Consider the following 23,269-nt stretch of genomic DNA (forward strand, 5'->3'; position numbering starts at 1 on the left):
AGAAATTCATAGCAGAGATCCCCACATCCAACCCAGAAGGGATGGAGAACAGGCTCTAGGTTAGAGGAGGGCGACAGGAAACAGGTGTTCAGAGGAAGGAGAAGCTGGCTGTTGTATTCCCCCACCCAGGGTCATGGCACCACTGGGCCATACACCATGTTGGAGGGAAGCATTCCCTTTGCTGGTCTTTGGAACCATTGTTCTCAATAGGGCAGCATTTGGAATGTGGCCTCCATTCTCTGAGGCTGGTCCACATGGAGGTGGGCTCCACCAACACAGAAGCATGGCTCTAATGTGGTATCCGTGCTGGGTAGCCTGTCCTCACTGTGGCCATACTTGAGGAAAATAACTCAGAAGAGGAATCCTAGGCCTTTTTCTCCGGGTTTCATAGCTTTCTCTTTGGTTGTGCACTGAGGCTGTCCATAAAGCTCTAGTGTGTGGCAGTGGAGAGCGCCTCAGCCCTTGCCACAAAGGCATAGAGTGGGAGAGAGGGAACGAGGCTGGCAGAGAGGGAGAGAGAGAAATATGGAGAGGAGAAGGAGGACCTCTACATGGAGAATGAGGATTCAGTGGAGCCAATAGGAACAAGGTATTTTTTCCTAGGGCACAACCCTGTTTAGGTCTTCCTCCAACCATGCTCAACCTTTCTTCCAGTCCCTCCCACCTCACAGTAGAGTATTCATCTTGAATAAGAATTTCATGTTGACATCAGAGCACTCACCATCCAATGCTTCCCTCCAAACCCACCTGTGAAGATGGCTCATGTGGGGTCTGAATCTTCGGCACAGGAGCCTTTTGTGGGAGATTTCAAATGTAAATCTAGTGGTGTGCTTTGGCAGATTCAAGAGGACCTGGGATGTTCTGGAGTCCAAAGCCTTTGGTAGGAACAGACATTAGGTCTGTTGAAGTGCTCTGCCTAGTTCTTCCTCAGGGAGGACTGTAGAGGTGGTCTTTGTTGGTATTGGTGCTGAATTGGAGAGCTCCCAGGTGTGTGGCTCTGGCCTTTTCTGGCACAGGCTCTCAGATGTTGGGGTGTCCTAGGGAGCACCTCCTGAGCCACCTTATTTTGTACACCCCTCTCTCCCCAGAGCTGAGGATTCCAGCGCAGGCCAACGTATTTTATGCAAAGAACCCTCACACAGAATCCAACTTTGTGCTGAGGAAAAGTAGCCTCTCCCAAAAGAATGATGAGTGGATCCAGCCTCAACCTCCCTCTCATCCTACAAAGAAGGCTGCAGCCCTCCTGAGGATGCTTGCAAAACCATTCTGCTGCTGTGTGCCTGGGCGGGGCTGAGGCAGCCCAGGAATATTTACATTGATTACTATTTGCTTCAAAGTTTGAATCTATAGTTTGCCATTGTCCTTGACCTTGTTTAGTAACACAGTTGTTAATCTATCCTGTATTTGTTGTTTCCATTAATATATTATTATTATAAAATATATATGTTTTTGTTACCTGATCTACAGTGATGATTTGAGTATACTAAATGTAGCAGTGATTCCTAAAGGACACATTCAAACCAACAGGAAGTAATGTTTCCTTGTATCAGCAAGAAGTTTGTTTTTTAGGAGTTTGGCAGATGGCATTATCTGAGTCAGTTTTCCAATGGGGGCAATGAAGTATCGGCTATCATGGTACAAACAGAAACAAAGACACACAAACACACACTAGAGAACACACACACACAAACACTAGAGCACACACACACACACACTAGAGCGCGCACACACACACACACACACACACACACACACACAATGAGAGATAGATAAACTGTTGGAGTTGGTCTCTTCTGAAATACTTTGGAGACATGGTTCTGATTTCTCCCATTTTGGAGTATTTTCAATTGCATAAGGTGTCCTGCAAATGAATCGCATGTCTGAAGAAGACATGCATGTGTACTTCCCATGCCACTTTCCACATAACCAGAAGGTCATGTCATGTAATATTTTTCATGGAGCTGTGTTTTGACTGTGAACCATCCCTTGAGGTCAGCTGTGGAATTTTCCACTGGTAGCATCACAATGGGGATCCACTCTTTGGATTTGGGGATATTTCTGATTTTTTTGATTCAGATTGGAAAGATATATATATATATATATATGATTTTTGATCAAAATTGTGCATTTGATGATAATGAATGCCATGCATCTAGGAATCTGTAGACTCTAGACAATGAATGAATGTCTACTGTTGCCTGGACTATTCTGCAAAATCCTGTAGCATTTGATCTTGTGTGAGGACTTCATAGGGCTTGCAAAAAGTCCAGGTCAGATGGTCCTGCATGAAGTTTAGCTCCTAGTGGTCTCCTCCACAGCATAAATGCCAAGGAGAAACCCACTTCTACACAGAAGATGGGAAGCTACCTTATGAAGGTGATCGTAGGTGTTGGACCCTCTTGCTAGGACTCTTTTTCTATTGGGCCAGAACTGTGCTCTGGATGTGCTTGCTGAGAAGAGCTTGGAATTTCCTGACTGAAGCAGTTCATGCAACCTGCTTCCACTTGCAGGAACAAAGTGTGTTCTTGTTGAGCACTTTGGGCTGTCCCTGGTTGAACTAGAGTGTCAGAAGCACTTGTAATGATTGACATTCATGGTTTCACATTGAAGCCTCTGTGCCATCTGTCAACCACTGATGGCTGCAAGTGGGGCCCTGACTTTCAATGAGTTTTCTGAAAAAGTAGGAGTTTTGAAGAACTGATCTTCTCAGCATTCCCCTTGCCTCCCCAAGTTGGGTGATGTCAATTACACAGACTTCCTTGGGAGCACACATTTTATATTGGGCTGGAATTGGACTCTGGATGTGATTGCTGAAAATAGCTGGGGAATGGGAGAAAGAAAGCTGTTTGCTGCAAGAAATTTCAATTTGCTTTGTTGATTAACTTTGTTGTAAGTGAGCACATGCTATTTGTTTTCTGTGTGACCTAGAAGATATCAAAAGTGCTTCTTACAGGTGACAGGCATGCTTTCACATTGAATTCTCTGTGCCATTGATCAAAAACAGTTCACTTATGTGGGTACCTGCACTTCAAGTGAATGTTGTAAACAAGTGTGACAAATAGATGTCAGTGAGACTTTGGAGAACTGATCTTCTCAGCTGGTCCTCTTTTTCCCTGCAAGTTGATGATGCTAGATTCAAGAGAACTCTTTCTGGCACCCTTCGTGTTTCATGCCTGAACTGTGCTCTGAAAGTTCTTGAGGAGAACAGCTTAGAAGTGCAGAAGTGAAGCTGTTTGTGGAAGCAGCTTCAAGTGGCACAAGCTAACTTGTTCTCAGTAAGCACATGGGGATTTTTTCCCTGGTTGAAGCAGTGTGAATGAGAACGGCTTCTCAGAGCTGATAGGCATATTTGCATTTGGCAAACTTTGCCATCTGTCACCCAGAGTTCCTTGCATGAAACCTGCATTTACAGTGTTTTCAGAAAAGTCTGATGAGTGAGTTTCCATGGAATTTTGTGGAATTGTTCTTTTCAGCAGTCCTCATTGCCTTCTCAAAATTGGTGACCCTGGTGCAAGGACTCTCTTGTCAGCCCACATTGTATTTTGGGCCTGACCTCGGCTCTGAATGTACTTGCTGTACTTCCCATCTTTCCTCTCTCTGGTCCACTCCTCAGATCCCATCCTCCTTTCAATAGGGCCTCTTCCAGGAAGCCTGCCCATGTGCCTCCCACTTGAATTAAACTTCTCCAGTGCACTTGTTTTCAAAGCAGGGACTCCAAGGACAGAGGGCTCTCCATTCTGCACACTGAAATTTCGCAGCAGGGAGGACTCCTCCATGCTTGGATGGCAGGGCTGTGATCACCTGGAAGGTGGAAATAGGAGGCTTCCAGGGGTCTGGTGGTGTTCGTAGCCAGGGTACTTGTGACTGCAGTGCTTTTAATCTATGGGCCTCAAGGAGCCTTATGCTGCAGGTTTGTGTACTTCTGCATGTGTATGCACACAGTTCTTCATGTGGGAGAAAAAGCAATGTCTCCAAAGTTTGATTTATATTATACTCAACTGGTAATTTACAAACCCCAGTGTCCCATCTTAGCCCAGAGCCATTCCATCAGCCCAGGGCCAGTAGGTGGTCCAGCGGTCAGTACTATGTACAGCTCCCAGGTGGCTCCAGTGTGCAGCTGAATTTGAGAGCCAATGTACCGTAGGATTTTCCCTTGAGGTTAGAATTCATTGACTTCCTCTTATGTCATTTCACTGGTTCAGGATATTCCTCGTCTCATGAACTATTCTGTAAAATCTTCAAGTTAGCCATCTCTGGTCATTTCTTCCCTCTGATGGCACCTGGTTCAACAGCTTGTTGTTGGGTGGGGTCGGTCATGGGAAGTCCTGGGTCACAGAGAGGGACAGGAAGACCATAATGTGGAATGGTGGTGTAGAGAGTAAGGGTGGGGCCAGAGCCCACACTGTGGTTAGGGTAGGGAAGGGATCTGAAGAGACTACCTTGAAAGTGAGTTCTGGCTGCGTTAACCAGAATCAGGGCCTGGAATTGGAAGCCATGACAGGGCTTCTGACTAGAAAGGACACATCCTTCTGGGTTGAGTTGGAGGTCCATCCAGGCAGAGGAAAAGAGAGAGGATGCAGGAGAGGTGGAGGGTCTAGATTACAGAGGAGCTCCATCATCATATCATAGAGTGTGAATTTGTTTCTTCCAGTTGTTGGTAAATGCTAATTCATTCACGTGTTACATTCACATCCACCTCGTCCATTGGAAAGGCCGCGCAACCACCACAGGCAGTGATATCTTGGTGGATGTGTGCATTCTAAAATGAGGTGAAGTTGGCGCCAATAGAGTGTGTGGGCACTCAGGCATTGGCAAGCTTGCTATGGAGAGTGAATCCTCTAAATGTTATTGGGCTGCTTTTGAAAGCTCGTGTGGTTTGGCTAGACGTAGAATGCTTCCACACAATTTAGCATGGTGTATATTTTAGAGAGCATGATCACTGAGGGGCAGGTTGCTGGTGTGAAGCCATGAGCATTAACATCTATCAAGTTTCTCACCTGGAGTTGGCTACCTACAACTGGTGACAGTGTTTTGCTACTGCTGAGCAATACTGAACAAGTCTCTGGGCCAGTAATTTATTGCTGAACTACATCACCAACAAAAAGACACTGAGTGTAGGTGAGGACCAGAAGAGCCCAGGAACCACCTGACAGCAGCCCTGAAGTCCTGAGCTCTGGTACATCATATGCCAACTAAACTGGCTATCAACCTTGTCTTCCTGGGCTCATTAGAACTGTGTGCTTCAACTTTCAGAAGCAAATGCAGAATGATAGAATCTTCTCTGAGGACACTTTTCTAAGTCTTGTTTGCAGCACATCTTCTAAGTCTTATTTGCAGCATGTCTTCACTGGAATGAGTAGTCATTTGACATTCTGTTGTACTTAAAATTTCATGAGATTCTACCCTACTTGGTAGGTTCTGTGAAAGTGACTCGGCCTGAATGCATTTTACGTGCCAAAATATGGCTTGTCTTTTCTCCTAAACCTATCAGGGCATTCAGAGCAGCCAAGGAGTACTATAAATTCAGGCATAAAATGGCCAGATAGACTGGGATCACTGTACATCTTTCTAGAATCTTCTTTCATGCTCTGGCTTCCCTGAGGTAAAGTGTGGAGATTCTGTGATCCAGATTTGTTAGCAAGTAGTTTTCTTGGGAGGTTATGCTAGAAAACTCCAGGTGGGAACAGGAAGTGATTAGGAACTGCCAGTTGTTGTCACTAAGTGACTAAGCACAGTCCTGCTAAGGAGTGCTGGGTGTCCATGTAGATCATGCTGCTAATAGAAGCCCTCTTACAGGGTGAGAGAGCTGGGAGTTCTCCACCCCCTCCTGCCAGCCATGACGGGAAGCTGCTGCTGGCCTTCACTGTAGGCAAATGGGCTATGGTGCTGGGGGCTGGAGGTCAGCTGGGGTGTGAAGAAATGGCATAGTGCTGGACAATGTCATCCAGCTTTGAATCCCCAGACTGGGATCTTTAGCAGGGCAAGGACAGAGACTGTACTCAATGCAGCGTCTACTTCTCAGCATAGTGCCAGGCACACAGCAGACCTTCATCAATACCCGTAGAATGCGCTGGCTCGCCCCAGCCCTGCTCCAGGCCTCTCTCAGCTGGGCTCTCTGCTGGTCCTGTCTTTTCTAGTGTATTCAGCTCTTGCTTCTTCGTATTTCGCTTTCCTGAATTGTGTTCTCTTTCTCCACACTCCTGTGGTCACTCTTTCTCCACACTCCTGTGGTCACTCTTTCTTCACACTCCTGTGGTCCCAAATGGCTGTCTGATGGGGCTGTGGCAGAGAGATCTCATTACTACCAGAGATGGAGTTTTTAAACCAAATAAGACACGTGCTCTGCTACTAAGGATGGTCTTCAGCATAACGTGAGGTAGAAGGTTTGAAATTAGGATTGTCCTCCCAATCTTAAGGCATGTAATCCCTGTGTGCAGACCAGGAAGTGCCCTGGGAAGAAAGGCAGGTATGGGTTTGGAATCAGAGACCAGCATGAGAAGAACACTTTCACTGCTTACTGGACAATGATTTTGGGGATGTTCTGTAACCTCTTGGGGCCTCAGTGTTTTCATATCTGAAATGGGGATAGTTGTATGACTGACTTCAGGAGGTGGGTAGAGAGAATCTTAGAAGTAGAAGAAGAAAACCCACAGCATCTGTGAAGCACCCCGCCCCCATCTTTAGTCTTTCCATGATTTTCTAAGCATGTGTTGATTGGCTGTTGGTTATAGCATGCCTGTAGATCTACCTGAGGTCCGGTCTAATCCACACGGACGGAGAAGCTCACTTTTGCCCAGTTGCCACATTTGCAAGGACACCTTCTAATAGAATTGGATCTAGGAAGCTGGGGTCCCTTTGCAGAACATACAGGATCCACAGCAAAATTCAAGCCCTGAGACAGAGAGCTTCTGCTGTTGTCATGTCCTCGTGGGCACTGCAATGCCTTTCTCCACCGATGTTCATTGAGAGACTGGTCCAGGCCAGGCCAGGGCTCCCTGCTGAGGATGTGGCAGAGAATGAAGCACATGCCAGGCTGGCTTGTAGGGGACTCAAAAATCGGGGGGAAGACAGGCCAGTGATGGTGAAGACAAGACCAGTTAGTTGACTTGTCTGAAGGTCTTGGAGCCAAGCACTCTTCTAAGCACCTTATCATAAAAGCTTCCTCATCCCTCAATAGTTGCAGGAGGAACAGTGCTTTGGTTGTCTGCTGACACGAGTAGGAGACTGCGGCGAGGTCCCTCGATCACTCCCGGGTGGTCCTGGAGTCAAGATTAGCCCTGCCCCAGGTAACCGCTCCCAGCCGACGATCTGTGTCCTGAAGAAAAAGCCGCTACACACGAGATGCCTTTTCGAATGCTCGGTTTATTCACGCCAGGTTCATCACATCACAGGAGGCACAGGAACAGAGGCTGGCGGGACTCAGTTCGCTCGATGTTGACCCACCGACATAGTGGGTCTGAACTGGCCAAAGAGCTCAGCCTTCCTGGCCTTTAAATACTATAGTTGTTTACAACACTTCAAACCAAAAACTTGTTTATTTTATAACTTCTATTTCTTATCCTATCTTAACAGATTGTGTCTATATTGCATCACATCTTGCTTACATCTTGCTTATCTAAATTCTCACCTTTGTTTGTACTAAAATACATCAAAATATGTTTACCTTATATCCTTATCTATTTCACACACTTTTCTAGCTTAGGCACCTTTCTTCATCCAAACATGTTTACTTCAAACTCTCCTGTCATTTGTTTATTTCAAATTCTCCTGTCATCCCCATTTTCCATAGGTGACAACTGAGGCACTGAAAGATCAGGTCACTTGGCCAAGGTCATGGAGACAGCACAGGGGGAAGTGTTGGCTGCAAACCCTCCCAGGTGGCTCCAGCTTTGGGCTCTTTATCACCCACAGCCTGTAATCTCTTGGTCATGCTGTGGCCACTGTGACTTCTCTGCCACCAAATAGTGATTCACTGCAGGGCCTTTCCCGAGTCCTCTTCCACCTCAGAGTGCCTGTGTCTAACAGAGAGTTAACCAGTTTCCTGGGCCCCACTGGAGTTCCTGGTTTTGCCAGTCTGGGGTGGGGTCTGAGAATGTGTGTTTGTAACAAGGTCTCAGGTGGCCCTGAAGCTGATGGGTCTCAACAGAGGTGACTTTCCCCCTCCCCTCGGGTCATTTGACAATGCCTGGAGACCTTTTGTGTTATCACAAGTCAGGGGTGCTGGTGCACAACTCAGGTAGAGGCCATGGGTGCTGCTGAATGTCTACACTGCACGGGGAAGACCTCTACAGACTAAGAAGGATCTGGCCTGATGGGCCAAGGGCGCCAAGGTGAGGAACCCAGTGTGGAGTACAAGCACATGAACTTGGGTGTGTGCAGTTATAGCCTCGGGGCTTCTTTCAAAGTGTCTTCTGTCAGTGCGAAACTCCAGCACCTCTTAGTGGCAGTGTTTCTCACAGGCTCTGAGCAGGGATGCTGGTGCTGCTGACCAAGCGACTCCACTTTGAGTAGCCAAAGTGAAGTGGAGTTCTTAGGACACCATGAAGTTCTCAGAAACACAAAGTGGACATCTTCTGTGTTAGATCAGAAGAAAAGAAACTCTGAGTTGGAATAATCCCCTTTCAACTCACATAGTTGCAAGTTTGCCCCTAAAGCAGCGCTGAGACAGCGGGGCCAGGTGGGGGACAGAGCTCCACTCCTCTCCTAGCCGCAGGCAGAGGCCTGCTGAAAATGAGGAGGGAGCAGAGGTGGGTGAGAACTGCCTTGCTTCAGTCCCTAAGCATCCAGTCAAGTCTATTGTCACCTGAAGTGGTGTCTTCTTTTCCAGGGCCCACGCTAGCATTGGGGTTTGCATCTGCCTGACTTTCAGTTCTGTGAATGGAAGGTGGGAACTGGCTGCTTGAGACACGGTTGCTCTCTTGGGAGAGGGTGTGGGAGAAATGACAGGAACCCCAGCCCTCCAGAGCCCGCACCCCTGCCCCTGTGATAAATGGCAGCATTAACAAGGTTTGGTTGAGAGGGTCCCCCAGATTTGTGACTTCCCATGTCCGCCAGCAGATGTCACTATGGCTGGCAGAACAGAAGGCCTTTCAAGAGTGAGCTGGGGTGCCGGGGAGCAGAGGGGGAAAAAATGGCATCAAATAGAAGGCAGAAGCCCAAACTACCCTTGGCCTAGCGGGATATAGTCCATACTATCATTTTAGGAATGGGGGACATTCTCCAATAAACCCACTATCTGGTCATGTCATTGAGGTCCTGCTTTTGAGATTTAGGCAGAAATTCTCCAATGAAACACAGAGTTCCCGGCTTCTCTCAACTGATAAAGTCTCTAGGTTTTGGCTCCTGGCCTATATGTATCATGAAACATTTTCTTGAAGGAAACAAACACTTTGCACTGAATAAACATATATTTGATATACCTCACCCAGAGAAATCATATTAATGGTGGGACTGCAAATTGGTGCAGCCAATTTGGAAAGCAGTATGGAGATATCTTGGAAAGCTGGGAATGGAACCACCATTTGACTCAGCTATTCCCCTTCTCGGTATATTCCCTAAAGACCTAAAAAGAGCATACTACAGGGACACTGCTACATCAATGTTTATAGCAGCACAATTCACAATAGCAACACTGTGGAACCAACCTAGATGCCCTTCAGTAGACGAATGGATAAAAAAAAAATGTGGCATTTATACCCAATGGAGTATTACTCTGCATTAAAAAATGACAAAATCATAGAATTTGCAGGGAAATGGATGGCATTAGAACAGATTATGCTAAGTGAAGCTAGCCAATCCCTAAAAAACAAATGCCAAATGTTTTCTTTGAAAGTAACTAAGAACAGAGTTGGGAGGAAGAGCATGAGAGGAAGATTAACATTAAACAGGGGTGAGAGGTGGGAGGGGAAAGGAAAGAGAAGGGAAATTGCATGGAAATGGAAGGAGACCCTCATGGTTATACAAAATTACATACAAGAGGAAGTGAGAGGGAAAGGGGAAAAAAACAAGAGGGAGAAATGAATGATAGTAGATGGGGTAGAGAGAGAAGATAGGAGCGGAGGGGATGGGGGATAGTAGAGGATAGGAAAGGCAGCAGAATACAACAGTCACTAGTATAGCAATTTGTAAAACAGTGGATGTGTAACCAATGAGATGCTGCAATCTGTATACGGGATAAAAATGGGAGTTCATAACCCACTTGAATCAAAGTGTGAAATATGATATGTCAAGAACTATGTCATATTTTGAACAACCAACAATAAAAATTAAAGAGAAAAAATATTGATTCATTTTACAAATTCAGCAGCGTGGGCTGGGGATGTGGCTCAAGCGGTAGCGCGCTCGCCTGGCATGCGTGCGGCCCAGGTTCGATCCTCAGCACCACATACCAACAAAGATGTTGTGTCTGCCGAGAACTAAAAAAAAAAAAATATTAAAATTATAAAAAAAAAACAAAAACAAATTCAGCAGCGTATTCTGAAATTCCTTTGTATACATATAATTTTACCCATTTTTCACAATTATTTGATAGGTGTCATGGATGTTTTAATTGTTATAATTTGTGTGTGTGTGTGTGTGTGTGTGTGTGGTTTGGAAACTTGGCATAAATTTGGCATTCTTCATGGGCCATGTTAGTATACACAACTGCTAACACATGCTTAGCAGTAATTATAAGTCACATTTCCTTCCTTTAATCTTTCCCTGAAAATGTGCCTTTCATGTGTAAAGACAAGTGTTTTCAAAATTGACTCTCTGGACAGATCTTTGGGCTCAGGTGTCAGTGTTCCAAACTGTGCCAGAAAACACCAAATCTAATTTAATAGGCTGGGATGTCCTTAGCTCTGGCCTCCAAATTTATTCCCCTTCCTGGCTGTACAACACATGAGACTTGCCAGAAAGGAAGAGCCATGGAAGACTTTAAGGAGGACAGTCACAGGATCCTCTTTGCTCCTAGCCTCTTGAGAAAATAATAAAAACAATAACATCAAGCAAACACATGGTCTAGAACCTTCTTCTGTAAATAATTAGTATTTACCATATTGATATGTGTGCTGTGGTCCAAATTTTATTTCATTGAGAGAGAGAGATAGTGTGTGCGTTTGTGTATGTGTGTGTGTGTGTGTGTGTGTGTGTGTGTGTGTGTGTGTGTGTGTTTGATTCTGAAGAATCAAAGCCAGAGAACAGAGAAAATTCTATTAGCTGCATCTGGACAGCATTTGGCCTCCTTTCCTAGCAGGGAAGGATCTGAAGTCAATGGCAGAGCTTGTTTGTGGTGTAGCCAAGTGTCTCTGCAGCATTTTCGATGCTAGAGGCAGCTGCAGGTGAATGTGAGGAAGTATTCTGCTGGGGATGTGGCTCAAGCGGTATCGCGCTCGCCTGGCATGTGCTGTGTTTGATCCTCAGCACCACATAAAATAAAATAAAGATGTTGTGAAAAATAAATATTAAAAAATTCTCTCTCCTCTCTCTCTCTCTCTCTCTCTCTTAAAAAAAAAGTGAGGAAGTGGTCTTGCTTTATGAAAACACCACCCTGATTCAGTGAGCCAGAGGCAGCCTGCAGTCCCTGTTTTCCTGTAAAGGCAGATTGCTGTGGATGGCCTCTGGCCTCATCATGCAGCCCTGCTCAGAGTAGAGGATTGAGGGTCCAGGCAGATCCCTAGTTCCTTTTGACCTTTATTACCATTGGGCCACCCCAGGGTCCTTGGACTCTACCTGGTCTTCTCGCCTGTGTTCAGAGGTTGTGAGATTTGGAATCCCCCTCTTTGGCAGGATCCCAGGCCCCCCAGCCTCTTGAGGGCAGGCACAGCCTTCCCTAATTGTGTTAGAGGGGGAGACTTCTCCCACTCATCCTCATCCATGCTCATCCCACATTTTGTAGCTTGACACCTGAGGACCTTTATTCATTGACTTAGTGGTTAGTGGTGATGGTTGCTAAGACTAAGTGACTCTTTCAAGGTCACATCACTTGTATGGTAGGGCTAGAGCATGGATCTTCCTAATTGATTTCATGGGACTCTCTTATGGAAACTGTGACTGCCTCCTAAACACACACTCTACATTTGGAGTGTCAAAATTCTTGGCACTGCCTCCTTGTCAAGTGTATCTTGTCTTCTACATGGGAATTTCACAAATATTTTTATTTGGTTTGTGGAAGTAATGTGGGGGAGATTTCATTTATACCTAGCATAAAGAAGAAATACCAGCTGTATTTTTTACACATAGATATTTAAAATTAACCTTACTCTGGATGTGCTTATATGAGTTGCTCCTTTGAATTTGTTAAAGAATTGTTGGCTGTGGAGCAAGGTAATGAGAAATGGATTTGATTCATTCTCAAGTGTCCTGAAGTGATGAATGTATTCAGGATATGAAGGTTTTTCTAGTCAGTTCGTTTGGCTCAGTCAGTGATGTCAGAAGAATGTGTCTGGTAGACTCTTTGGAGTAGATGTCAAAGTGGCCTGGTCGTACCCTGTCCAGGACTGAATGCTGAGCTTGAGTGGGAGCTTCTTGTCATTTCAAGAATTTCCATGAGTCTGTCCTCTGTTCTCTTGTAGAAAAGTGGTTTCTAAAAGGAAAGGAGAACAAACATTGAAGGTTTGGTGATTTGTTATTTATACCAATGTGATTTCAATGAATTTTCTATAATACAAAATTAAGTTCATACTGGTAAAATCTCATATGTTGAATAAAAAATTAAAATATTGGGGGTGGGGGATGAGGATTTGCACATCAAATATTATCGAACACCAAAACCTGTTTGTTTGTTTATTTGTTTGTCTTTTAATATAAATAATGAAGTGCCAGAAGTCCACACCTGGCATTCTGCCTCAGCTACCTCTGTTTCCTGCCTCCAGGTGGCCCGTTTGATCTGGGTGTTTGAAACACACTTTCCTGGGCTCACAGGCTCCCTGTGCATTCAATAGAGAGCAGCACCCAGGCATGTTGCCATCGCACTGAGTAGATATTGCCAGAGGCAATGGGGAGGTAGTGGTAGGTGAGGGAGGGAAGAGCTCTCAGGATGGGAAAATGACACAAGGCTCCTGGCCATGGTGTTTGTCTGCGCATCCTGAGTGGGGCAGATCCGTGCTCTGTGTCCCTGTACCCTCCTCTGTAGTCTGTGTTGGCAGCAGATCAGGGAAAAAGGTCAGAAGTGATCCAGTAACACAGGCACCAGCCCCCACAGTGTGTTCCTAGCCCTTTCCCCACCTGGCCTGGCTTGGCGCCTGTCTTGCCTCAGGGGTGAGACCATATAGTCATCAGAGTGTGTCTGTGTCCCAGATCCGACCTGCATGGCCGACAAGCTCAGACTTTCAGGCGGGTCCTGGGCTGCTGCAACCAAATCCTGCCATCTGGTGGCCTACAGCGGACGAAGGGGCTTTTCTCTGGCTTCAGAGGCGCAACACAACACGTGTTATGCTATCCTAATGCCACACTCCCTCACAGGTTTCAAGCGGAGTGCCCCCCCCAACTCTCCCAGCCCTTGATCACTCTCCTACTGCTGCCCACAATCTGTGGTTCCTCTGTGGGGCATCCAGTCTCTGCCTCAAAAATGACACAGTCTGTTTCCCCCAGTCTCCCTGGTCTCTGGGTCCAAGCGCCCCTTTTTCTACAAGAATATCACATATTGGATTTGGGCCCAGTTGATGCTGTGTTCCATCATGTGAGCTCTTTATAGCTTCATCACTGTGCAAAGACTCTCTTTCACACAAGGTCTCACCTAGTTTTGTGTGGACAAGAATTTTTGAAGGACACTATTCTACTAGTACACTTGCCTTTTTTCAAGTCTCCCCCCAGTGAGGCTTCCTGGCACCTCTTGTCCTAAGTTTTGTCCTGGAAGATTTTCTCCTTTTGTGTGTGCTCTTATAACTGAGTCTGTTTTGTGTAGTGGCAGTCAGTCCCAAATTTTCCAATGTATCTGCCTAGTCCACCCACAAAAGCAGGCTGCATCCCAGATCAAACCTGGCATACAGGCCACTGGCCCATTGCTCCCATCTCAGTGAGACGAGAGTGTGTCTATGCACAGACAGTTGGGTCCTTTGACCCTGACTGGATTGTGGCTCCATGGGGGTCGGGTGGTTTGGGAGATGGAAGATACAGGCAGACATTTATTTATACCAGGATTGGTCTGGCAGCATCATGCAAAAACCCAGGGAATTATAAAGAGGACATGCTCAGGTAGGAAGATAACCAGATGATGCCCTTGTATACATAGCTAAGGTGTCCCCTGAATGTCCTTGAGCACCTTCTTCTGGTTAGCTGTTCTAAAACTCATTCTCTGATGACATTTCTCCTCCCCTGATCCAGATGACCTGCCAGGGGGTGGGTACGAGCATCATCCACAGGGCCTTGACCACCATTTTCTCAACAACAAGAATCCAGAAGACTTGGGCTGCTCAATGTGGTTTCTGAGCATGAGAGTACATGGGACATTCAGTGGGGAGGAATGATCCACAGGGGCTCAGGGTAACCCACAGTCCAAAAAAGTGGGCCTTGGCCCAGAAAACAGCCAGAAATTGGGCCTTGTGCACAACCGAAACTGCAGTGACGGGTGAGTCATATCTGCAGGTTCTCAGTGAGGCCCCAGAGGCTACTGGATCTTCCTAAATGTGTTCTCCCTGGGCCTGGTCATATGTGGCAAAGCTAATATCCATGAGGGTCAAAGAAGAGAGGCTGGTTGAATTGGCAGTTTGGTTTATGACTCACTCATAAGGATGTCTTCTAATGAGCATAAGGAAAAAGCAAGGCCCAAGTGGGATCAGCACTGATGTAGACTGATGCAGCACCATGGCCAGGATGTCAGAAAGGAAGAATGTCAGGATTGCAGCAACTGGGAACAGGACTCAGTGAAGAATAAGTCAAGGCCAGGGGACAGCGTGGTTGGGTAGTTTTTTGAAATAATTTCAAGTCCTCTGTTTCTGGGTGCCCATCTCATAAAAATATCAGAATAGCCAAGTTCTTATTGCTTCCAGCATCAAAGAGGGGCATCAGAAGCAGAGAAGCCACAATGTTGATCTGTCAACAGTGCCAGTGCTCTTTCCTTTCCTGTGAGCCAGCCACTCCTAGCCTCCACGATGTCAGCCTGTCCACAATGGAACTCACCAACGTTAGGGCATGTATGATCAGTTCTCCAATTTTCATACACCAAGTTGTTTGGGTTGGCTGTGTCTCACATAGAAGGAAGGCTGAGCTCAAGATAGATCAAGGAAATGGGCAATGTGGAAGTGGCTGTGAATCTCAGTGGCTTTGGAGGCTGTGCAGGAGGGTCAGAAGTTCAAAGAGCCTCAGAAACTTATGGAGACCCTCTACCCAAGTAAAAAGGCCTGGGAATGTGTCTCAGTGCTTAAGTGCCTCTGGTTTTAATCCGTGGTACAAAAATAGGTCATTCAATAAGGAATTATAAAACTGAGAGTCTATGAAGGTGATTTCAGAAGCAGCCAGTTTCAACCCAAGCATCAATTGAGAGCGGGCTCAAGACCAGTGGAGGTTTGTGTATAACAAAAGTCAAAAAGAAGAACTAGCTGGGTGCCTGGAACACCTAGGTGTGACAGCATGTTTGCATTATGGCAGGAGAATGTCAGTGATGCTGGCTGTCTCCTAGATTTTGAAAACTTTGTTTTCATTATCAGATGTGGCATCTATTTTTGAATGCCTAGTCCAGATAAGGTGTTGACTAGCACAGGCAGAAGCATGACCAAAATGGTATGTGTCTGTTAGGCAGTCTTTCATGACTGTGACAGTTACAAAGAAAGGGGAGTAAGTTCTCTTTTGTCTTGGTTTCTCTACTTGCCATTCATTGAGAATTGATTTTACCTTGGGGTCCTGAACAGAGGCTGCATCTGGGCAGATAGTGTGATAGATTTGAGAGAAAGAAGGAGAAGGTGGAGGAGGAGACAGAGGACAAACTGGAGGGGGAAGAGGATAAAGACATGAAGAGGAGGAAGAAAAGGAAGGAAAAGTAGAAGGAGGATGTGGAAGAGAAGGAGAAGGAGGAGGAGGAGCACGAAGATGAGAAGTGGTGAATGGGCAAGAAAGAAATCTTGAAATATTAATATAGGAACAAGAAAAAGACCCAGAAATAGGACAAGAACATGCAGGACAAAAAGAACCAGAAGTAGAACAAGAACCAGAATAAAAATCTAAAACAGAGAGATCATAATGAGAAACGAGAAAGGAGAGCTCATCTAGAAAACAATATCATTCTTCAGGGCATAGTCTTGCTGAGGTCATCTTATCTTTTTGCTCAGTGTACCTCTAATTTTACACCACCTCCCATTAGTGTATTCACCTATGGCTGGATTAATCCATTGGTGATGTGCAGCCACCCACCATCCAACGCTTCCCTGAATGCCCATGTGTGAGCATGGCTGCCCTGGGCAGAAAGGCCTAAGCACAGGAGCCTTTGCGGGGGCCAATCCTGATGCAAAGCCTAGCAGTGTCTCTTTGGCAGATCCAACCTGCACTGAGAAGTTCTGGGGCCCAAGGTGCTGTTTCCATTGCCAGGTGCTCTTTTGGTTTAGATCCTGTGCATCATCTTCCTCCAGGGAAGAATCACTGAGGGAGTCTTTGGTGGCACTGTAGCTGGATTGGAGGGCTCTCAAGTCTGTGGCGCAGGCCTGCCCTGGCAAAGACTCTCAGGGGTTGGGGGTGTCTTGTGGAATAATTCTTGAGTGTCACCTACCAATCATCTCCACCTCTCTCTGCAGAAGTCAAGGTCCCTGACCACGCAGTCATGTATCTGTCCATGAATCCGGGAATGAAGTATCATTTTATCCTGAGAAAACACCCCACGATGAAGACAGCCTGGTTCAAGGGGAAGGAGGAAAACACCTACTTTATTCAAACTGAATTTCTGCTGATTGTCCCCTGGTGCTTACACCTAGGTGGGGAACAGACACTAGTCCAATACAATGGACTACTCATGCCCTCTTGAATTGGAGCTTTTGGGTGTTCAGGAAGGATAGATGGGAATAAAGAAGAAAGTGGTCAATGTTAAGGGGTTGATCTGAGATGAGGAGAGCAACAGCATGTCTGCTGCCATGTCTGAGGGGGTCTGTGTCAGGTGGCAGTGTGCAGGCCAAAAGTGCAGGGACAGGTATTTTGGGAGATGAGAATAGGACAGGATCTAGGTTGCAGTTTCCACTCTATGGGATCGAGGATATTGTTACACATGGGGGAGGACAGCAACAGGAGATTTTTCATGTTTCTTGAACAAGGAGCTGAGAGGATGTCTCTGCAGAATCGATATGGATGTGGAGCAAGCACACCAAATGTCCAGGTAACTGCAGGACAGGAACCCTTTCCAATGACCACCCTTGCTTGATGAGGTGCCCTACTACACCCCAGCAGCTCTGAGCCTCTGGGGCCAGGAGCTCTCGTGGCTGTCTTTCAGCACTCCTGTGTGCGGTCTTCTTCCTGAGTCTGTTTTTGGCCCTGGCAATCAGGACCAAGCCTCTAGGTTTTGTGTCTGGGCCACACCAGATGCAGCCTGCTTCCTCAAGCAGATGTGGGATCTTGGGGGGCACTGTCCCATTCCTCCCATCTTGATGGGATGAGATTGTGTTTGTATACAGGTTGTGTGCTCCTTTTACCATGAGTGGAATATGGCTCCACAAAGGGTAATGGTAGGTCCAGGCAGATCACTGTACAGGGATTGGGCTAGTGGTCCATAGGAAGAGCCCACAGGACTACCAGGAGGTCTTCCTTGGGTAGTAGTGTCTTAAGATGGTGCCCTGATATTTAGAACTGAGTGTACCTGTCCTCTTGAGTGTACCTGTCCACAGTCCTTGAATAGCCACTTCAAGGCCCATTTCCTGAAGACCTGTCTCCCATGCTGCTCCAGGTGACCTGTCAATACAGGGCTCATCATCATCCACAGGGCCTTCAAGCTACACTTCCTAAATGAAGAGATGATCTGGCCAAGACTGAGCTTGGCCAGATCATCTCCAACTGTCAGAGTAAGTGGGGGATCCATATGGTGGGGAGCAAGGTTAGGAAGTGGACTCAGTCAACTCATAGCACCAAAGTGTGCTCTTTGACCCAGAAGAACATTCAAACAGGGTGTGTTGGGGCTCATGCATAAAGAAAACTACGTTAATGCTGGTGTGATGTTTCCAGGTGTGACTCTAGTGTGACGCCAGGTATCCTCTCCTGGTCCTGAGCAGGCCTCCAGTGCTGACATCAGTGAGGAGCAAAGAGGAAGGCTTCCTTCCAGGGCCACTGTGGCCCAGGTCTCTCTGATAGGAAGATGGGGATGCATGGGCTAAGGATGGAACTTACAGTTTTGTGCACTGAAGCAGGGCTATTGAAAACCTTATGTAGGACCAGGAAACCACTGCCTGGGCAGAGCATGGCCAGGATTCTAGCAAGCAGAAATGGGACTAAATTGGAAGGAAATTACAGGCTGGGAGACAGCCTGAATAGTCTGACTTTGGATTCTCTAGTTGTCTCTACCTGAGTTCACCAGAAGTGATCACAATAACCAGGTTATTATTCCTAACTAAAGTCAGATGAGGGCTTTCTCAGCACATCTGACACAAAGATGATCTGTTCATAATGCTAGTGTTTTTTTTATTTTCTATTTTTGTGAGCCAAATACCCACAGCAGCTGTGATCCCACAGCAATCTGTCCACACTGAAAACCACCATCTCTACACATTCTAGATTAAATTCTCTCATACCTTAACCTACTAAGTCTGTTCGGTTAGTAGTGTCTTATGGAAGAGAAATTCTGCGGCCTTCGTAGGCTAAGAAACTCATAGCAGAGACACATCTACCCAGAAGGGATAGAGAACAGGCTCTAGGCTAGAAGAGGGCTTCAGGAAACAGGTGATCATAGGTAGGTGTAGCTGGCTGTCTGAACCCCATGGGGGTCATGGCATCCCTGGACCAAAGCACCATGTTGGAGGGAAGCAGTCCCTCTGCTGGTCTTTGAAGCAATGTTCCTCAGTAGAACAGCATTTGAGATGTGGCCTCCATTCTAGGAAGCCTGGTCCACGTGGAAGTGGGCACTGACAATGGCAGAAGCATGGCTCCAATGTGGCATCTGTAACTGGTCAGCCTGTCCTCACTGTGGCTATATTTGAGGAAAATGAATTAGAGTGGAATCCTATGTTTTTCCTTCAGATTTCATAGCTTTCCATTTGGTTCTGCTCTGAGGCTGTCCATAAAGTCTTAGTGTGTGGCAGTGGGGCTCTACTCAGCTCTTGCCAAACGGGCATAGAATGGGAGACAGAGGATGAGCCTTGGGGTGAGGGAGAGAGAGAGAGATAGGAGGAGGAGAAATTCTACTTGGAGAATGAGGATTCAGTGGAGCCAACAGGAACAAGGTACTGTTGCCTAGGACACCACCCTGTTCAGGAATATGAACCATGCCCAGCCTTTCTTCCAGATCCTACCACCTCCCAGTAGTGTATTTATCTTGAATGAGAATTTCATGTTGACATCAGAGCACTCACCATTCAATGCTTCCCTCCAAACCCACCTATAAAGATGGCTCATGTGGGGACTGAATCTTTGGCACAAGAGCCTTTTATGGGAGATTTCAGATGTAAATCCAGTGGTGTGCTTTGGCAGATGCAAAAGGACCTGGGATGTTCTGGAGTCCAAAGCCTTTGGTAGGAACCGACATTAGGTCTGTGGAAGTGCTCTGCCTAGTTCTTCCTCAGGGAGGACTGTGGAGGCTGTCTTGTTGGTATTGGTGCTGAATTGGAGAGCTTTCAGGTGTGTGGCTCTGGCCTTTCCAGGCTGAGGCTCTCAGATGTTGGGGTGTCCTATGAGACACCTCTTGAGTGCCACCTTCTTTTCATATACCCCTCTCTTCCCAGAGCTAGAGATTCCTCACCTTGCCAATGTTTTCTATGTAATGAACCCCCACATTCAATACAGCTTTGTACTGAGGAAGAGGACCACCCCAAATGAGAAGGATAAGTAGATCCAGCCCAAACCTCCCCTTTGTGAGCATAGGAGGCTCAAGCTCTCCACAGGATCCTTCTAAGAACACTGCCCAGGCGCTGTGTGGCTGGGCAGCACTGAAGCATCTTTTACATTTATTAATATTTGCTTCAAAATTTTGAAGTTCTAATCTGTAGTTTGACATTAGATATTTTTTATTTATTCCTTTTAGTAAACACATTCATTACTATATCATGTGTTTGTTGTTTAAACCAAGTACTTTTTAAAATATATATATATATATTTTTTTCTTGTCTGATACTTTGATGATTTGAGTATATTAATTATAGCAGTGATTCTTAAAGCACACATCCAAAGCAACAGGGAGGAATGTTTCATTCGATCACAAAGAAATTTTGTTTTTAGGAATATGGCAGATGGCATTATCTGAGTCAATTTTTCAATGGGAGAAATGAAATATCAAATGCCATGACACAGAAAAATACAAGGACACACACACACACACACACAATGGCTCACACACTCATTGAGAGATAGATAGTTTGAGTTGGTCTATGCTGAAATATTTTGGAGAAATTGTTCACATTTCTCCAATTTTGGAATATTTTCAATTGCATAACTTGTCTTGCAGATGAAACCCAAGTCTAAAAAGGACATGCCTGTGTGCTGCTGATGCGATTTTACACATAATCTGAAGGTCATGTCATGCAACATATTTTGTGCACCTGTGTTTTGACTGTGAACCATTCCCTGAGGTTGTGTGTGGAATTTTCTACTTGTATCATAACAATGGGGATCCATTGTTTTGATTTTGGAACATTTCTGATTTTAGTTTTTCAAATTCCAATGTTATGTAATATATATATTTATATTTAATATATATTTAATTTTTCTTTACATTGTATTTAGCAATAACATAAAATCATAAATTTATTGTGTTAAACTTTCCCCTTCTTACACACAGTAAATTAAAATACTATTAACCTATTCATGTTTATACCACTTAAAGTTACCTTTAATATGACTCTTAAGACTGCAAAATTTTGGAAATGATAGAGTAAGGACTAGTAAACCTTTTTCTGTAAAGTATCAAATAGTCAATATCTTAGGCTTTGTAGACCAAAAAGCATAAATCAAGGATATTGTGTGGGTATTTATATGCCACGAGTAAAAACACATTTCAACATTTTCTCCTAATCCCTTCACAATAAAATAGCCAGGGTCACAGGTCTTATAAAAAACAGCTGGTAGGTTGAATAGGGCTCAGGGGCCGTAGTCTCTGATTTAAATCACAAAACCAATGTGTTTTTGAGCCTTCTCTGAAATTTCTTAAAACAGCCAGTGAACATGATAAGAACACTCACAGGAGGGATAGGAGGAGAGGAGAGTTGTTTGGTGGCCCGCACTCCACCTGGCCCCAGTCGGCGTTCACTGGATCCATCACCAGCGTCCTTACCACCTTTTCTTTCCAGGGTCTGGCAGTCCTGAGCACTCTGCCTGACACACAGTAGGCTTGAAAAAATGGGAGACAGTGTTTTTTCCTCACGTGCTCAAAGGAGGACATGCCAGCTTTCCAAGCACTTGGATTCCACTGTATGATCACTCTTTAACAGGCTGAGTTTTCATTCTCTGGAAACTCTGATTCCAAAAGTTGTCCAAGGAATAAGCTGAGCATTAGTGATTTTTTTTTAAAGTTCTTGAGGAAAATCTGATGATTCTAACCAAAAACCTGTGGCTCAGAGAGAGCATAATCTCATAATTACAGAATCAACTCCAAACCCCAGATTGGATGTTTTCATGCCCTGATTTATGGTCACAGGTGGTTCTTGCCCTCTTTGTGAGTCTTGGATTCCATATGTCAGCCAGTTGTCAACCAGTGTTCATTGAGGAGCTATTAAATGGCACACTAAGTGCTAGCAATGCATGAGGAGGCAGAGGTCCTCCAACACTACAGCCTCCCTTCCTTACCTCCCTCCCTTTACCACCCCTTAGTTTTCCTCAGCCCTGTTCACCACCTGGTATCTAAAATGTGTTCTAGTTTCCCCATGAGAGCCAGAGCCTGGTAGCAGCTGGCCCACTGGTATTCCCAAGGCCTGGAACAGTGCAGGGCAGCCAGGCAGTGTGCTCAGCCAAGACCTGTGCTAACAGGGGCCGGAAGTAGGGAGCAATCTAGCTATGGGGGCCAACTTGCCAGCCCACCCAGGGCAGGGCCTGAGTCCCAGCCTCCTCTGTCTTGGAAGCAGCAATCAAGAATGCAGCCTGGTTTTCCTCCCAGATATTTGGTCTGAAACCGTGGATTTCAGCCTTAGTTCATTCATTTATAAAACTTAGAAAACACTGTAAGGATTAAACAGGATGAAGTCCCATGTGCAGCAGAAGCTCCCAAAGTAGTAGGTCTATGTGTTGGTTTCTCTTATTACCTGGAATTTTATAAACAGACCACAGTTGTAGAAGTTCTCTGAACATGTCCAAAGAGAAACTGAGTAGCCAGCAGTGTGCCTGTGACATCCTAATGACGAGGTCTGACAACTTGCATCTGCTTTCTGAAATATATTTATTGAGCTTCTGTCACATACTGGACACTGTGCTAGGGTCTTGGGACTTGGGGTAATAAGCCAGACTCAGCTTTTGCCCTCATGAAACTTACATTCTGTGTGGAATTTTGGTGACAGATGAGAATCACCAGAGCCAAGAATCCTACAGCACAGCCCTGAACACATGAAGGCAGTGAGGTCTATGTGGCCTTCAGGTCTGTGTCAGAGTCAGAGGTGAACTTGACGTGGAATCTAAGGAGTCAGAGGATGGTTCCCTGAGCAAGTGCCACTGGAGCCCAGATTTGGACCATGTGAAGGCATTCATTAGAAGAGAAGGAGGCTGGAGCTGGACATGGAATGAGAACAGGATGAAGGCCAAGGCCAGCTCGGAAACTTGGAGATTTCACCTCAGAAGGTGGCAGAGCCAAGCAGTCAGGGGCTGAGTCTGGTTCTTCTCCAATTTTTGTGTGTCACAGGTCCCTTGGACATCTTGCTAAAATGCAGATTCTGGTTCCAGGTCTGGGTGGGCCTGAGAATTTGCATTTCTAATAAGTTCCCAGGTGCAAGTCTGCTGGTCCATGAACTGAGTTTGGGGGAGGAAGGTTTTTAGGCCATGTCTTTGTACTAAGAGACAAAAGGGATTTTCCGAAGACCCCTCTGGATGTTATGAACCTGTCTTACCATTATCATGAAGCAAAAATCCTCTGCCTGGAACTTGTGAATTCTTGGGAAATCTCTCTCTCTCTCTCTCTCTCTCTCTCTCACACACACACACACACACACACACACACACACGCACACACACGCACACACAGACACACATG

The 23,269-nt window shown here is 45.8% G+C and overlaps 1 protein-coding gene across 16 annotated transcripts in view; it reads left to right on the top strand.

The window, feature by feature from the left end:
• Positions 1-16,993, top strand: part of LOC144373130 (uncharacterized) — a 38,530-nt gene extending 21,537 nt beyond the window's left edge. For 14 of the 16 annotated variants that reach the window (XM_078036249.1, XM_078036263.1, XM_078036265.1 and 11 more), the window contains one exon: positions 16,704-16,993. In XM_078036249.1, coding sequence (XP_077892375.1) covers positions 16,704-16,930 — 227 coding nt within the window. In that variant the 3' untranslated portion in view covers positions 16,931-16,993. Of the gene's footprint in view, positions 1-1,088; positions 10,018-16,703 lie in introns of those variants that run through there. The other 2 variants (XM_078036262.1, XM_078036264.1) reach the window with 1 other exon arrangement.
• Positions 16,994-23,269: the final 6,276 nt, after the last annotated feature.

This window comes from Ictidomys tridecemlineatus, unplaced genomic scaffold (assembly GCF_052094955.1).
Source record: "Ictidomys tridecemlineatus isolate mIctTri1 unplaced genomic scaffold, mIctTri1.hap1 Scaffold_249, whole genome shotgun sequence".
Classification (NCBI taxonomy): Eukaryota; Metazoa; Chordata; class Mammalia; order Rodentia; family Sciuridae; genus Ictidomys; species Ictidomys tridecemlineatus.